At 37.3% G+C, this 17,651-nt stretch overlaps 2 protein-coding genes and 1 long non-coding RNA gene across 3 annotated transcripts; 1 reads left to right on the top strand and 2 right to left on the bottom strand.

Annotated features, from left to right (window-relative positions):
• Positions 1-4,697: 4,697 nt before the first annotated feature.
• On the bottom strand, positions 4,698-8,017 carry LOC145913380 (syntaxin-6-like). Its single transcript, XM_083001011.1, has 7 exons — positions 7,872-8,017; positions 7,530-7,699; positions 7,088-7,245; positions 6,905-7,027; positions 5,862-5,935; positions 5,365-5,492; positions 4,698-5,308 (listed from the first exon to the last, which is right to left on the bottom strand). The coding sequence occupies exons 1-7, from the start codon at positions 7,904-7,906 to the stop codon at positions 5,232-5,234; spliced, it is 765 nt and encodes a 254-aa protein (XP_082857137.1). The 5' UTR covers positions 7,907-8,017; the 3' UTR covers positions 4,698-5,231.
• A 714-nt stretch (positions 8,018-8,731) lies between these two features.
• On the top strand, positions 8,732-17,163 carry LOC145913661 (uncharacterized). Its single transcript, XR_014403346.1, has 3 exons — positions 8,732-8,760; positions 16,568-16,675; positions 17,150-17,163. It is a non-coding gene; the product is annotated as an uncharacterized LOC145913661 (long non-coding RNA).
• LOC145913659 (mutS protein homolog 4-like) lies at positions 9,946-17,548 on the bottom strand. The gene is made up of 21 exons (XM_083001397.1): positions 17,416-17,548; positions 17,073-17,175; positions 16,839-16,973; positions 16,587-16,782; positions 16,417-16,532; positions 16,183-16,356; positions 15,782-15,943; positions 15,544-15,700; positions 15,425-15,494; positions 15,198-15,362; positions 14,991-15,115; positions 14,834-14,937; positions 11,902-12,026; positions 11,661-11,842; positions 11,468-11,602; positions 11,082-11,210; positions 10,947-11,030; positions 10,805-10,895; positions 10,393-10,534; positions 10,264-10,338; positions 9,946-10,083 (listed from the first exon to the last, which is right to left on the bottom strand). Exons 1-21 carry the CDS (start codon positions 17,540-17,542, stop codon positions 10,011-10,013), a joined length of 2,670 nt encoding a protein of 889 aa, XP_082857523.1. The 5' UTR covers positions 17,543-17,548; the 3' UTR covers positions 9,946-10,010.
• Between the last annotated feature and the right edge of the window lie 103 nt (positions 17,549-17,651).

The following is a 17,651-nucleotide window of genomic DNA, read 5'->3' as shown; positions in this document are numbered from 1 at the left end:
TTATATGTTGAAACAATGTGAACATCTACAGCTTTTGGGTAATACCCGAGCCAGTAACACTATCAGATGCCAAGTAGTCATTTGGTCAACCAATGGAAAGAAAGGTACCACATAGTGTAATCTCCATGCTTGCTTGTTTCAAAAATACCACCTTGTAGGCATTCCACGTTCATTTGTTTAAACATGTTCTAAGAATGTTTATATACTGTTGTTAATATCCCAAATCTTACAAACTACACAATTATGTGACATTTTATATTCATAGTTTGCATAATAACTGTTTGCTGTATATTGTTATTGCTATACATGTAGTAGCCCATCAATGCGGAGAACAGCTTAAACATGAAATTTTCCCACATTATTTACGTGCTTAATGTTTACTACGCTGACCTCACACAAAAACATTCCCTTTTAAGAGTTACAGGTGACGATACGCTGTTTAAACGTTTACGAATGGAAAAATCAACAACAGAAAACAGCAGTGATTCAAAACATTTTTTTTCATATTGCTAATAAATATAAAAATAAATGTATTGATGTCATTTATTCTGTAGATCCTTTTCTGCAGAATGTAAATAAGAAGGGGGAATCACAAAGTTTGAAAATGAGGTAATATTTTCCAAACCATATATGTGCAAAAAAAACCATAATATTGCAAAGCTGCAGAGCAGACAGGGTGTGTACACGCATTTTCCAAACCAATGTACGAAATTGTTTGAAGATTTGCCACAAAAAGCAAAGGCCTTTTTCAAAACCTAATAGTTTTAGGTTCAAACGTGCAGGTAAAAACTAAAAAAAAAAAGTTTTTTCCATCTTACCTGAGACTACCATGTATTAAAATGTAAAATACCAGGAAAGCTATAACTCACAATAAATGTACTTATAAAGATAGGTTTGTTAACTTTGTTTGCGTTTGCCTGCCTACGGTTTATAACTTAACATAAATTTTCACGTACACTGGGATTTCTCTCGGCGCCAAATTATCGAATGTTAATTGGTTGTGACGTCACGATTTAATCAAGCGTGTCCAACTGCAAACTATGCTAACTGTTGTTTCAAGTTGCGTTTATATTTATTGTGGATAAAGCAATGACTAATGTTTACCAAACTTTTTGACTACTTTTTTCTGCGATGTTTGAAAATGACGAATAGTGTGTAGGCACTGTGGAACTTTACATAGTGTCAAGTCTACCAAGCCAATTTATCTTTAATTCTCTCCACATACTTGCACAGTGTAATCATTGGGATTAATCATCTTCCAACTTGAAAAGAAACTACAATGATCTGTGGCCGAAACTGCGCGAAAACTCCATCCACAGATTCTCGGATTTCCAGTTGGATTTCCATTGAAGGAGGGATGTTTGTGTTTTATACCCCGAGTATAAATCTTAAACCCATGAGTGCCACCAAGCGACAGTCACTGTTTCTTATTCATTTGTTATTACACGGTCTGCAGTGTGACGTGTGATGGTGCTTAAGGCAGCTCAGTTAAATGTGGTGCCGAACGCCACAAATTAGACCATTTGCCCAAATACTGCTGAGTTCGGCTGCAGGCAAACGCTGTGGAAAGTAATTCATAATTCCACCGAATGCACGTAGCCTACATGTAAATATATATGTATTCTGTTGCTCGCACAGGGCAATATCATGTTTTAAAACAAAGGCTAGAAATTTACTATAGCAGCATCCTCAAACTAAAAATAAGTTTTCCACCAGATGGAACCAACATCGACAAATGTGGAGAACTTTTAACACCAGGGCCACGGGTGACAAAAGTGCATTACTCCGCCATTACGAAGTACACCACCATCAACAATTCAGCGAAAGACCAAAGCTAGTTGAATGCTACTCTGTGGTGTTTTTACAACATCCGCCCATGGACCAATTGGACATATACGAGGACAAATGGTACAAACACTCAAACGCAAAAATCAACATTCAAAAATTAATTTTACCGTCAGTTACGTGAGCCCCGCCCATTTTATTTTATTTCTTTATTACAATCTTTTTATCGTTGTTTCATCTGATTAACCAATGTGAGCCTGTGGTGATAAAAAAAGTAGGTCACTTAATTTGTAACATCTGATCAGAGCGTCGTCCAGTATGTTAGCACCAGAGGTTTCTACTGTTCGGCCAGTTTTATTGTTTTATCATTTTTAGCATCATAACTATGTCTTTTCTGTTTATTTTGTTTGTAGAACTGATGATGCTTTAATAAAAAGCGAAACATGTATTCTAAAACCAGAAGCGTGGACACAAAGTTGTTCTAATAACATTTAAATTTGGATTGAAGGTTAACTTGTGTCACGTGAAAGAAGTGCTGCTGGTTAGGTAGATTTCATGTAGTAAAACAATTTATTGCCAGCATCCTCACTTGTTATAGCTGCGAACCGCCACTGGTGTTGGCAATAATTTAGAAATACTGTATGCAGATTTAGAAAATAATTTAGAAAAATTTGTATGCAAGGATTGCTGGCACTTTGAACATAACGTGCCTCCAGTGTAATTACACCCTTGATGTTCTTGCCTGCGCCTTGTTGTATTTTCCAGGTGTTCATTGTGCGAGCTTTAGTTTTGTGTCCAAGCATGGAACAGTTAAATCCAAGCATGGAACAGTTAAATCCAAGCATGGAACAGTTAAATCCAAGCATACAACAATATATACCTCGACCGAAGGATTTAACAGCTGATCCAAATGCAGTCAAAGTGTTCAAATGGTGACGGGATATCTTGCTTCATTGGAAGACTTCAAATCCTGATTAACATGCCACGTGTGATACAGAGCTTACTCTCCTCTGATCCGTATGTGATGGAATATAATGGTCATGACTTAATCGTAACCGCGTTAAAGGAACTCAATGAAAATACTCGAACTTTCAAACCGGTTTAAACAGAAATCGGAGATTTGAAATTTTCGGTCGATTTTTGAAAAAACACCAAGCCTTTCCGTTTTTCCGGATTTTCTCCGATACAAATGTGTCCGGTTCCAGGCCAAATTGACCGGAATAGCCATACGTGAGGGAGCCACATGTGACTCCTACTAAATCTTCTGCCCAACCCAACACGCAATCTCTGCATATGACGTCATCGACATCTGAGGAGTAAATCTTTGATCCAAAAATAGTTTCTCCCGCCACTGTTAACAATTTAACTTGAAAAAATGCACAACATCTTACTGTTTATTGTTTTCAAATTGTGTTGCTGGCTTGGTCCATTCATCTCCGACCATCGATCGCTTTTGCAAATGCTGTTCTCCTCTGCATGTTTGCCACGTCAATCACAAGGTAAATAAAAGATAAGTTACTGCCTCTTGTCCCGTCAAACGCCACTCGGAAACAATAAAGTTGTATATTGAATTTGGAAGACTGAGATCACTTTCAGTGAGACGCAATCTTCTGCACCAGCTTCACAGCTGGACTTGTTCCCAAACTATCCGCATCACTAGCCCCATCTTGCGGTAGCGTTTGCAACTCCTGTTGATGTTAAAAATATATTTAAAACAATTAACGCTGAAGGCATGAATACTTCCCATAGGTATTGGTTCATTGTTTGGTTCTGCGGAGTTGGACTTGGTTTAAAAGCCACCAACGTACCAACCCTCGCGGTGGATCTCATCTGAAGTCAGTGGGGAGACCTTCGTTCGGCGCAGAACCACAACCGAAACGAGGAAAACAGACAGGACCGGATTGCGCGTCATTTGTTGGTGGGTATTCAAAGTCCACGGAATTAGGTCTGCAAAACAAAAGAAGTCGATAATTTTTAAAATCTGACATTCGGTTGATAATTTTAATTTTTGTTATTATAGCGCTGTCTCGTGTGTTTGTCGGCATACACGACCAATAATATAAGCAAGGTAAAGAACGTGATCGGGATTCGTGGCCAGTAGTAAATAACAACGATAACTCTGAACAAACATCAATAAATGCGGTCAAATTACTGTTTAAGGAATCGTACTGGAACTGAGCCTGAACCTTTAAACCTTGGTTTGGAGCAACCGAACTATTTCGTTGTCTAAAAAAAAAGGAACTGGAAGTGAATCCGTATGATGACATATTAGTTTATAGATAGGTAAGGAGATGTTTATGCATTCTGAGAGAAAGGAATCATCTGTGTGCTTTTACAGCAACTAAAGAGCGCCCATGAATAGCAAAAGTCTTCCGTAATAGATCGGGAATCCTAATGTGCTCCAAAACGTCGTAATCAATATTTTAGTTTGTTTATCGCATTACGTAATTGACATCGTGTATAATGGTGATAAGTTGCTGCTGTATAAACGCGGAATATCGTCGTTAGCAAGAATGTTGTTTTGGGCGACGTGCAGTCATTCTCAGTATAAATCGAAACACAATTTTTTATTACTCGACTGAAACCGAACATTCAGGTTTGCATTTAAATTGAATAAAACATACACTGAATGGGATTTACTGCTCGCATCCAACTTTTTATCGGCACTGGAAGAACAACCGCCACTGCTGCACCAACTGCATATAATCTTGATTTTCAGCATTTTTGTGACAATAAAAAACGAACGTAGCTTTTGTACAGTTTGAACAATGATTGTAACATATACTAACACATGCTAAACTATGTGTATCAGGTATACATGCAGTAATCAAAGTTTCGAAATAAAAAAACTTAATTCAGGAAACCGAACTTTCGGTTCCTACCCAGGAAAAACAACCACGTCACTTCCGGTCATTCTCAACATATTTTATTTCATAACGAGACGAAACAGGAAGCACCACAACAGTTGTGACGTAACAAGAGGTAAACACGATTTGGTTGAAACGCATCACTGGGCACGTGAAGTTGGTGTAAAATTCATTGTCCATTTATTCTTGTGGAAAACAAATTATGGCGAATATTAAAAGTGTAAAAACCACAAAAAAGAAACAAATAAAACTAGACGAGCGAAAAATATATCAACAAATAAATTGCACTCCTATGTGTTAATTACTACCGGTATTTGTGTGTACCGTTCCTACTGGGGTCAAACTTTGACAAACTACAGACTGTCCTGTCCTGACTTCATAATAACTGTATGAAAAGCATTATTTGTGTCTTTGTTTATCTGAGTCTAAGTGGATTGAAAGTTAGCTCAAATAAAACAACTAGTTGTGGAACTGAAGATAAAAGAAATTGTTGCAAAGAAGAAAGTGTCAATTCATCGGAAATATGGTGTGTACAGCAAGTCTGCAAACCGCACATCCAACTTTCATTGGAAGCAAATATCAACCAACAAAAAATAAAAGAAAAAGTATAAAAATGGATGAACCAAGAATACCAATTGCACACCACTGCCGTTTATCTGCAATAATAAAATTTTAATAATAACCAGATTGTTTTGTGTCAATGTGTGCTTACCACCACTCATATGGGTGACTTGGGCCATCTTCCTTAGCATCGAATCCATTTTGTTTTGTGTGTTTTCCATGTCATGTCCCAAATCATCTAGCATAACAACTTGGTCATCAAGTTCCCCGCCAATTGTTCTGCAACAATCAAACATTAATTAAGGATATACTTTCAACATTAAACATTATTATTAAAACATAAATAATAATTAGTTTGAAACCCATTTAACATTCGTACAGATTTACAGAAAGTATTATCAGTCTCTTCAAGGCCATTTTGATGAAAGTTATAGCTACAGGATATGGCTTCACCAACATGGGGTGGGTTTAATTAGACAATGTGTGTTGTTCTGTTGCACTTTCAACTCTAGGCAAGTGTTGACATGACCCTGGGTTACAGCCTAACACCTAACCAACAATTGTGATGTCTGTTCCATTGTAACACAATATTGTTGCATATATTACTCGTATATTTACCTCCCTTAAGTAAAATAATTGGTGGCTTACTTTGACATATTCTTCAAAATCCCAACACTGTCAGCAACAAGATCCAACTGGTCATCTTGCTGTTCAATAATTAACTACAACAAGATTTGTTGTTGAACTTCACACAAATAATGACAATTTTGTTTCTATTTGCACAAAATCTATTTGTAGCAAAAAAATGAACCTTCAAACACGTTAAAAAACAAAAGGATTTTTATATACAACATGCTGTGTTATATTATTGTACTTGAACAGGATTGGGCTAGAATTGGCCTACATAAAAATCAATAATACATTACTGCTATGTTACAGTGAAGTTGGGTTAACCCAAACAAAGCAGGATATTTATATATATTTGTTGAAAGATTGCATAACTAAGGAATGAATCTATTTAAAATCCTTCACGGTACAGACAACTCTATTTGCATATTCATAAACCAAAAGATAAAGCAAGCGGTATTGGATATACATTGCCATAAACAACAAATCACATAAATTTATCTAAAAGCTGATTACGAAGATATTACAAAAACAACATTGTTTGACTTGTGTAAGCTGCAGACAGATGGCCACTGTTTCGACCTAAAAGGTCTCATCAGTGCAGCTGGTGTGACTTTCAGACGACTTTGCTGACCAAACGGCCAAGCAAAGACTTCCACTTTGTGGTTACTATACAATCACCTAGGTGCAACCTTACAGAGAAAACAAGGTGGAAGCACTCTGGCCAAGCAAAGCTCAACCAATAGTGCCTTTTAGGTCGAAACAGTGGCCATCTGTCTGCAGCTTACACAATTCATATTATTGGCTCCACTTTGCTTAACATTGTTTTACATTCAGTACATGTGAATTTTTAAAGCAATGTTGGCTAACAAAGTAGCTATCATTTTATTCAGGCAGACATTACATGCAAATCTTGAGTATATGTAAATGTTCTGTTTGATGTCACCAATAAATATATTTACATTAATCAATTCCTTTAATTATCAATAATTCTGTTAGAATAAACAGCAATGCAATGGTAGGTTGTGTCAAAGAATGATATGCATTTGAAGCAATCACGTTACCTTTTGTTTTTGTTGCTGGTCATCAACAAAAGCAGCATTTTCAGTTTCCATGGACTTCTTTAATTTTGAATATCGATCATATTCATTGGTGCCATGATTTGATAAGCCATTTTGAAGTAAACTCTAAAAAACATTAACACTTTACACAGATGAAGTCAACATTTATATAATAATGATACAAACCTGACGCAATATTTTATCTGCTTTTGCTTTAACACTTGGATCATTTAGTTCATTTTGCATATCCTGTATTGAATTACGAGTGTCACGTATAAAGTTTTTTCGGGTTTTCAGCTCAGATGTTGAAATATGAAATTTGTGTGGATTCGATTCTACTATTCGTAATTAAATGTTAAGGAAAAGGTAATGGCGCATATAAATACATGGTGTTGTGAGTAACATATGTGTTATTGTGTTTTACACTGCCAGACCAAGCCATCATGTAATTTCATGGTCCACTGCTGAATGTATGGATTATGTACACCACGCCTGCTTCACCCACTGGCAACCAGCAATTTGGCTAAATTAACATCCATTGTCTGGTAATGTATATGTGATGACAGGCTGAAACCAATATAGTGTGATGTATGGCAAAAGGGAAATAATTTATTAAAACAAAGGATATCTATAGTTTCATCAAGATCTTCTAAATCCCATTCAATACTTCGAAGACTGTTGCGTAAATCATTGCTAACTCTGTCATATTCATCTTGTTTCAATGAAGAGCTGTCTTCCAGCATACATCTCCAGTTGTGTTGCAACTGACGACAGGCAGTCACAGATTTTTCTACTTCCCTACATCAAAATAAAACCAACTTTGCAACTGGTAAAAAAACTTTACTTAAAGAGACAAACTACTAGGTGTAGCATGTCTTAATGCAATTCGTATAATCAAAAGCCACTGTGTTGTTAAATAAATATTAATACACGGAAGTAATTTTTTATAAATGTATAAAAATATGCTTACCCTCTCACAACAAAAAAAGGATCTTCCACAGACATTCTGTAGAAGTTGAATGTATTACGCTACTTCAATTTTTTTTTACCGAACACAAAAACAAAATAAAAACACCTGAAAATATTAATCAAATTGTTAAGACTTTCTATTACCCACTTTAAAAAAGAAATACTGTAAAAATTGTAGGTTAATACAAAATATCACACCATTTGTAACTTAGAGATGTTTAACGAAAATCACCAGTAGTGTCACAAAATTACCATATAGGCTATATGAAAAGGTTAACCACAAACTGTAACACTGACTTTAATTTTTATTGCAAGTACAATACCTTTCCACGAACAAACGCTTAATATTACAAAACATCACTTCTAAGAAAACCTTTGCTCAAAAACAAGTAAGTTCAATACTGTTATCTTAGGAGAATTTACTACAAGCTGCCATGATTACAGCTACAACCACCAGCATTAAATGGATCGCGACGCCCCAGGAAACACATTCTGCCTTCTTTGTGTCTGTCTGTGACGTCACAGAGAACGTGGTTATCTGCGATCTGTTGACTTAAGTGATGTCACAGCAGTTGTGGGCGACCTTTAATTCCAAACATGAAGTTTTCAAAACATTTTCAGCATTCGTTATGTGTGGTGGTCGGACAAGACAATGGTCAATTGTTACCGAATAATGAAGTAATTGGGGGAAAATTTAAAATGTGTAGTTTATTTCTTGGGATGAGAAATTAAACAAATGGATCTTGAAAATTGCCGTGATAATACTATGGCGAATGGAGATTGCGCTCCGCAGCTTCGAAAGCGTTACGTGAATGACTCTGCTGGCCATCCTGTAGAGGGCGGAGAAAACATACCAAGAAAAAATGAAAGTGTCAAGCAAGTTCTTACCGGTAATATAGCGTGTACAAGAGAGACACGTACTTAGGTCATTGTTAATTATGCATAAGGGCTACAGTCCAGCTTTCTAATGTAATTAAACCTTGCTTAACCTGATGCAGTTTTACATTATTAAATCATAAAATACCCGTAAATAAAGTTGAGTTGTTGCATATATAACCAGGACAATAATGGGGGAGATAGCTCGGACTGTTTTTTGGAAATTGCTCATATTTTTTTAAATGAAGTACCACATTCCTAAATATTATTTTGTTGTTAGTAGTAAAGCATTTCAAAAAACGGGTCTCAAATGTTTGGGGATAGCTCGGATACCAATTTCAACACGCGTTTTGTTGTTTATTTGACAAATAACTGAAATCAAATTCGGCGCAATATCAACATTGGGGCATATAAGCGCATTAAATATTATTCAAGCTATCTGGAATCTGGGCGCGGCCACTTGTCGTTTCAACGTAAAGGATTTACCAACGCAATGGGTATAACTCGTGTACTTTTCACGACATCACGGATACCATAGATTTTCGGGTCAACAAACGAATTTTTATCTTAGGGGTCTTTTTTGTGGGATTTTGTTGAATAATTCGGTGTACGACCCCAAGATTGGCAAACCCTGCTTAACGCATCAACAATGACTTAATGGTGTCATAAACGGATCACATTTTCACACGAGTGTAAATGACGTAATTCGCGTATAAGTGTACGACATATTTGGTTTACAAGGGTCACATTCATTGCTGCAATCAGATGCAAGCCGCTAAACTTTAGCTGATTCGCGTAAGTTTAAACCTTGGCTACAAAGTACGAATTTATTCTTTGGCAGAAAAAGTAACAACAAAACCACAAACTCACGCGAAATATCAGGAAAAATATGATCGACCCTGTTTAGTGGGGCGTCTGTGGACCACAGTAATTGAAAAGTTGAAAAAACCTTCAAGAGTTACCGGATTTTACCGAATTCATCCAAATACGGCATCGCGAATCTATTTGGAGATGGGCGAAGGGGATTTTTACGATGATGAAAGAAACCGTCTTGTTGAGAAATTATTTATTAGTGCATGTGTGGTGGTCATCTTTATCGGTTACCCTGTTGCTTATTACTTAGCTACCTGCAGGTGAATAAAACAACACCACGTTTTAAGTCTCTTGCAATATTACCACTTGACAAATCACAATAAACCTGGCGAAGAAAGAAACTGCATAAAATGAAAAGTAACAACACAAAGTCAAACTTATTATAAGTGATTCAACCACAGGAGTCAGTACTCTGATTCGGGGCAGAAGATATCTTGACTTCATCCAAGAAAGTTGCTCGCAAACTACAAAGTAGAAAGTTAGGGTTAGGACTATATACCGTTTTATAAACATTTTTGACTGAATTGATCAAGGTTTGTTAAACAGACTTTGACACAAGCTCTATTTATGTTGGAGATATTAGACATGCGATAACGGGGTTTTCAACATGAAGATTGCCACACGAATACCAGATTGTTACCCACCCTTTCACGTATTCGTTCAACGCAGCTTCTTCAAGTCTCGAACTTCTCGAAACTTGGAGCAGCCGAGTCGCCAACCTGCAACATTCTTTAATTAAAACAACACAAGAATTGACAGTTATGACGTCATACTTGTAAGCAGCATTGTCAATTTTTTGTTGTTCTGTGACGTTCAAATCAGCTTCGTCAGTTTTTTTGTCGATTTCATCCACAGTGTTATGCGCATGCGCAATAACTGAAACCGGTAGGTCAAAAAGTTGAGCCAGATCAAGTCCTAATATTGTTTTGTAATATTAGCATCCTTGTTACGTAATATTTAACTTCCTTGAACAAACCTACTGTGACCAATGTACGCCGGTTCAGAGCTTATCGCGTAACCCAGCTAGGAATTCACCAAATAAACAAATCATATTGTGTCGAAAACACAGGCTTACCACTAATTCAATACAGATTTTATAGTTTAATTCTAAACCCCTGAAGTTATTTTACTATTTCAAGAGTCAGTTGAATGTTTCTTAGAGGAAATTACAAATATATTTGTTACCGTAATGTATTTCCTTGTTGAAACCACGGGACAAGGCATACGTATACTGGACAGAACGCAAGCTACCCTTACTGCATGTCACGTGCTTCGTCTGCAAACATATTTAAAGTAGAAACAAAATTTCCCTCGTATAGACACTTACCTCAAAATGATAGTTTTCAATATTAGGGTAAATAGATTCCATCCGGCACAATTCAATAAAATGAGTGGAAAAAAAAGTAAAAGCCTGCGAAGAACTTTTAATGCAAGAAATATTTTTAGGAAGTACGGAAATCACCTTTTCGGAAAGAAGATATTCAGAAATTGCCCAACATAAACCAACGCCTTCCTCACTGGATGTTCCCCTCCCCAATTCATCAATTATAACCAAACTACTTTCAGTCACATTTTGAATGATGTAATTTATCTGCAAAAGAGCAACAACCTATCTTCACCATAGTTTGGGGCAGGATTTCCAAAACTAATGTGTTTCCTCTAAAAATTCGGTAAACTGCAAACAAGTCCAGAGGACCCAAGTGCGAGGGTCGGCAAGTGAGTTATGTGCGGTAGTTAGGGTTAACCCTAACTCATTGACCGGTATGTTCCTGTAGTTCAGACGGTCAAGGTCCCCAATGTTTCAGGGTTGTGAATTCAAACCCGAGGTAAGTTGTAACAAAATATCACCTCTCTCATTTCAATCATGAATGTTGAAGAATTGCTTTCCATGTCATCATTGCCTCCCATCCGGGAGAAAATTTGCGGTGCGATGCGAAAAGATGCAAATTCTGCTGGGACAAAGCAGCCTATTTGTGCCATCACCTGTTCATCATAACATTGTAAATTACGTGTGTAAATGCGGTTGTGGTTGGAGATGTACCTGCATTTGTGCAATCATCTTCAGATACGTTGTCTTTCCGCTCATATTTGGGCCTGTGATGATGTTGAAGTTGCTCCCCTCGGCTGCATAAACATTGCTTGGTACATACGATCTAATACCTGTATCCAAAACTGGATGCCGACCGTTTTTCACTGCAAGTGTGTCTGTAAACTCTGGCCGCACTAAACAAGGAAAGGTTTACAACAAGGATTGTTTATTGGAAAAGAATGCGGGCACTCACCACAATCAGTTGTTGTGTGGTAATGTGCGAAGCATAGAAGCAGGTCAAGAGTAGATACTATCTCTGATAAATTGTAGAGACATCCAATGTTAGAACGTATTTTCCCGTTCAGCTGTGAAACTAACCTAGGATTTAATTATATGTAATTTACATATTACATAAAAAAAAAGTTGTTTAATTTCTCCCTGATTTACGTTTAAACCATACCAAGTATCAGCAAACTGTCCCACACACACATAATAGCCACGCTCAACGTTTGAGAAATAGTTTGTTTTCCACAGAAAAGTACGTCGTGTATATATCGTATTATTTCATAAATTCACAATTAGATGTGTGCACAAAAGGTCACAATAGTATGGGACAGTCTCTTTATTATCAGAATCATGAGCAACTCCGTAAATATTGTTCCGAAGGTCACTCTTTTTTTAACTTAAACGTGGGGTCGTGACAAAGGCCGCATCTCTGTATTTCTATGGAAAAGACTTTCCCGGTTGGGAAATGCCCTTCTCGAACTCTGTCCTGCGTTACAGAGTAAAATTATGTGTAACAATGCAATGGGTCATGCATGGGCGCAAGTGTTTTGGTTGAATGAGCGCAGATGAACAGGCTGTTGCCAGGGCGATTTGCAGCGTGTTTGGGGCAGTTTTACTATGGTTTTCAGGGTTATTAGTCAGGCAGTAAATTGGTAGAGGGTGCTGTTGAACATGTAGCTGAAAAACTACCCAAATATTGAGGTAGATTTTGTGGAAAAATGAATCACAGAAAGTATAGTCAATTTGTGATTTTCTGTTAGTGCCGACCCTTGACTAGGAATTCTGGCCAAATTTGTAATCGAGATAACTACTTTAACTGCTCCCCCGGGGGCATTTTGACCCTCTGTTGGCCATCATTTTGGCCAAAAAAGCAGAAAAAAGTGTAGGTTTGTTTTGTGAAAAAATGAATCACAGAAAGTACCCTCCATTTGCGATTAAGTGAAGCCACCAACCCTCCTCTACACAATTCATTAAGAATTAGATGTCTTGGGGCCCCACCGGGGCTGTTTGTACACCCCCTAGGACTGACAATTTAGCAGTTAGCCTTTGCAAAAAAAACCAATGTGCTGTCTTAACGCAGCTGCAATCATTTTTTTTCTGTTCAGCAATAGTAGTCCCCCTTCATGAGTCATCAGACCCGGCAATTGTTTTTGGCAAACAAGAGAAACTGTAACCAGGTGCACAATGACAAATGACTTCTAAAACTTAATTTTTAGGATTTAATTGTGAGATGCGGCCTAAAGCGTCGAATTGTCAATTTAATTTTCGTTCAATTATTGTTTGATAATTGACCTGAACCTAGAAACGCGGAATTTAGAATTTTTCGTCCAAAGTAATCATGACCACTGTGGTGGCATACGACAATTTTGTAATTTCGCACCCTGAGTGTATATCGTACCCTGCGGTGTGATTTCGTTTACAGAATGCTTGCACTGGAATGTTAGTTGTATTTCCTGCTATAAAGCCAGGAGTCGCTTTGTTTAAGTCATTCTATAGTTTATGTCGAAAATACAACATTGGCGGCACCACAGTCAACTGCTAAACGGAAGAAAGCAACGGAAAAGTTTTTCGAACAGAAGTATATCGGCGTGCAGATGTCACAAGGAACAAGGCGAGGTTGAAATTGATGAAAAATAAATGCTGGAACGGAAACGCATCATCAGCTTCGGCTTCTGTTGCCCCGAAGTTTGCTTGATTCGCCTCGTCAACGGAATTGTGGGAGGACTTTTGGTCGCGATTCAAACACGCCTGAGCAACAACAACCATGTATTTTTCACCAATACGTTTCCCGACGATTTACAAGCAAATCTCTAGTCTTGCTGCTCCTCGAAGCAAGTTAACGAATTACGAATGGAAGAAATTGTTGCATTCAAGGAGAACCAGTTTGACCCGAAACGGTTTATTGTTCGTTAAGGTAAAAGTGGACTGAAATGCAAAGGAAGATCGAAGGAAGATCGCTGGAATTTCCGGAGATGCCGCTACCTGTAATCCAGGATCCACTGAAGGAAGAACTGCGGACAAGATTCATTTGTTACGTGAATAATGAGATAGTATTCAAGGTCAAGGATGACGTGGAAAAAGAAACCAAGAACTTGTCCTTGTTGCTTCATTGTTGTTGAACCCAAATCGTCCAAGGTGTAACTATATACCGCTGCAGGTTGTAACATTTTGTCGACCAACATTTAGATTAGCATTGGACGACCAAAGCTTGAAGCCAGTGGGATTGCTTGCCGATGCCGGTTGAAGGTCCATGTTCCAAATACGGATAAGCTTACGTTTTGCGTAAAGCAACTTGACAAATTAAAAATATTATAAAGGAACTGAAGGTTGTAGTCTGTATCTCAAATTGAATTGCACAAAGATTTCCAAGAAGAAAAAGATAATTTTTTATGGAAGTAGGAGTTCACAAGGCGTGCAGTTCAAACACAATCCAACTCTAGTGTGGCACAAGCAATGGCCAGTTTCTTTTGCTCTGCTCTGCTCTGCTCTGCTCAGCTAATTGAACCAATGTTATAACGGAATTAGGACGTCAGGGGAACTCCGATAGTTCCAGTACGGAAGTCTCCGTTACCAGGTGGGACATCTGGTAGACTGGATGTGTGTGTAGAAAAGTCGGTAACGGTCAATCCCAACTAGACACACATCGACATCCACTGCCGTTACCTAGCGACCTGATGCAGCAAACGGTTTTACCAAGATGCACCTGGCAGACACGCAAAACCAAGTCAGAAATGAATGGGATTCGCTTAGAACTCCACGAGGAACGCTTCTTCAAAATGTTTTGCCATATTTTTTGTGTAAACAAAGACGGCTTGGCAAATACCTTGATTTTTCTCATCAAAAGTGTTTTAGGGTACTTTGTGTCTACAAGCTATAGTTATATACTACCAATGACTCACGTATCTGTCAACATATTAATGTCATTGACTTGCAAGATCATATTTGCATTGATTTTCTTCAGCTCGTATGTAGTGCAACTGTATGCCTTCCTTGTTTTGGTCACCTACATTATAAGATTACCATTACCCGATGAAAGAGTGTTTGAGTGCAGCTGACCTGTATAAATTCACTAGGAAGTGCAGTGGTGTCTTTCACTGGCACTTGAATGTGAAAACCTCGTGATGAGTTGTGACAGGATTTCAGAGGCAATTCATGTTTTGCACCAAGCTCCCGGATTAACTCTACACAAAACAAAAATCTTCTGGTTGCCGACTCTGACATCAGTTGACACTTACATTCACAATGAAAACAAAATATGCTTACCATCAATGTCATCGATCATCTCTGAATAAACCTGCCTTGACATATCCAGTAATGCACTCACACCAGATTTAACAGCAAAGCACCTTTGAGCTCTCATATTGAGCACTCCCTTCTCATAATGGCAACTATCATTGAAAAGAGTATGGAGTAATTCTGATATAGAACCTTCACAAAATTTTTTTTTAACATTTTGGAAATGTATTAGCCATGTTAGTATGAAAACATACAAAATCTTGAGTCTCTAAGTGAAGCACTGTAAGCTTGAAAAAGATCACATTTTCCCATGGATAAAGTTTCCTGAAACAATTTATGAGTAACTGTGTTAACATCAAATGGAATTACTTACAGTTAGGGCTGGCACTGTATCCACAACATGTTTCAGCAGGATTAAATTATTTATCCTTTTTTCACGAGTTTTGTCTGTATCTAACTTTGAAATTTGAACCAATGATGATATAAGGTGGTCAATATCAACGTCAAACCTTTCCAAAGCTGATTGTAAACTAACATATTACAAGTGGCAGTTAGTTAATTCCACAAAAATTCTTCATAAACCCAACACAGATTAGATTGACAAAATTTACCCATAGAAGAAGTCTGATGATTCTGTGAGTTCCTCAACACACTCAAATCTAGCAAGGATTGTTTGTTTGTCGCTTAGGGGTTGTAAAATGTTACTTCTCAACAAGCGAGTTCCACCTGGTGTTTTTGATCGATTCAGAACACTAAATAATGTCCGAGTACTCCTGTCATATATTTATGTAAGATGATGAGTTAAAAACTGTCATTTTAATTGTTTCTACAACTTGGATATTTATAAATTAGTAAAATATGCGGAGAGGATGGACAAATATCTCATATATTTTGTATACAGTAACAGATGGCTCAAATGTTAACCATTTGATGCCTGCAGTACTATTTAGAAACATGTTTTGCAAACAACTAACAAGATTTTTGCTTAAAACATTGCAGTGAAGTTGTTTACTTTAAGTTTTTCAAGTTAACAACAAGTTCCAATATTGCAGCAGTTCCAGCATCTATCATAGCTGTTCTTTCGCTTCCTTCAAACACGACCCTCAGTGTTCGATTTGCATAAACCATGTTTTCAATAAACTCAACATATTTGATTAATGCAGCACATGAAGCAAGGCAATAGTATCTGTTAATCATAAATTCATGCATTCAATTAAACTTAGGGTGAAGAAAAATCCACACTTACTTTGACTTGACAGCCATCACAACCGAGCTATTTTCCTCAATCACTAACTTTTTTATATATTCTAATCCAGATTGATCATTAAAATATTGTCTTTGAATTGTTGTAATGTTTGAATGCTAAACATAACGTCTTGTATTTGTTTCTTTTATAGAATGTACTGAGGTACCTACAGGAAAATTTTCATTGACAATTTTATACACGGGGGCTATGTTTCCACTGTCACACATGGTGCTGGGAAATATCACTTCAATGGGAGCAAGTAATTGTAACTTGGTCATTGTTTTCACATAGTTAGATGAGTCAGAAAACTGGGATAGCTTCAAAATAGGGCTTTTTAGATCAATAGATGCAATTCCGACTTCACCCCTGTTTAAAGTACTAGTAGGGATTATGTACCTAGACAATGCAATAAATTGTATTACCGTGCAAGACCTCTTCCCTCCACTAGAGTAACAACTACTGAGGGCTCTGTAGCTTTTAGTGTTTCATGCATTTTGCTTCGTGGTGTGTCTTTATGTAATGGCGTGCTTTTTACTGAAGACTGGGCTGATGTCACTCTACAAATGCAAAAGATAAATAGTTGCCAATATACATCAACAAATCTTGATAAATGACAAAAAATGTAGTGAATTTATTTTGGTAAAACACATGCTTACCCTTGAGTTTTTGAAGCAAGAAAATGTGGCACAACTGGAGTTTTGGGAGCAAGCTTCAATGGTGTTATTTTTTTCAGTGATGGTCGAGTTGGAATTTGAAAAACTACAATGCACAATATATGTTGGATCTTTTTTAGGAAGAGGGTTAAATACACGCTAAAATACCAGGACCAGAGCTATAATCTTTTGAAACTTCGGCACTTCCCAGATTTCCAACTGAATCTAACCAAGGTTAACTATTTAATTACATGTAGGCTAATTGTATGAACATGTGGGGACTTTATTAATTTTGCCTACAAACAAATGAACAGCTCACGTTCGGTTTGTCAAAATAATTGCATACCTGCTTGTATATCACTGAGGTGTTCAAACGTTTTTCCCATTGAAGAGGTAGAAGCAACTGTTGCATGTAAACTGCTACTTCTGGAACTTTTTGGCGTATCAAGAAGTCCATAATTGTATTTTGGCATGCCTTGTGGCACACCTTGCTATTAGATTTAAGAATATAATGTCCGAAAATACGATGTTTCGTTGAAATTAAAGTTTTCAATCTCACAATTCGGACCTACACAGTTTTCC

This window comes from Ascidia mentula, chromosome 9 (assembly GCF_947561715.1).
Source record: "Ascidia mentula chromosome 9, kaAscMent1.1, whole genome shotgun sequence".
Classification (NCBI taxonomy): domain Eukaryota; kingdom Metazoa; phylum Chordata; class Ascidiacea; order Phlebobranchia; family Ascidiidae; genus Ascidia; species Ascidia mentula.
The sequence above is the reverse complement of the archived record's forward strand: the minus strand, read 5'-3'. Positions and strand labels throughout refer to the sequence as shown.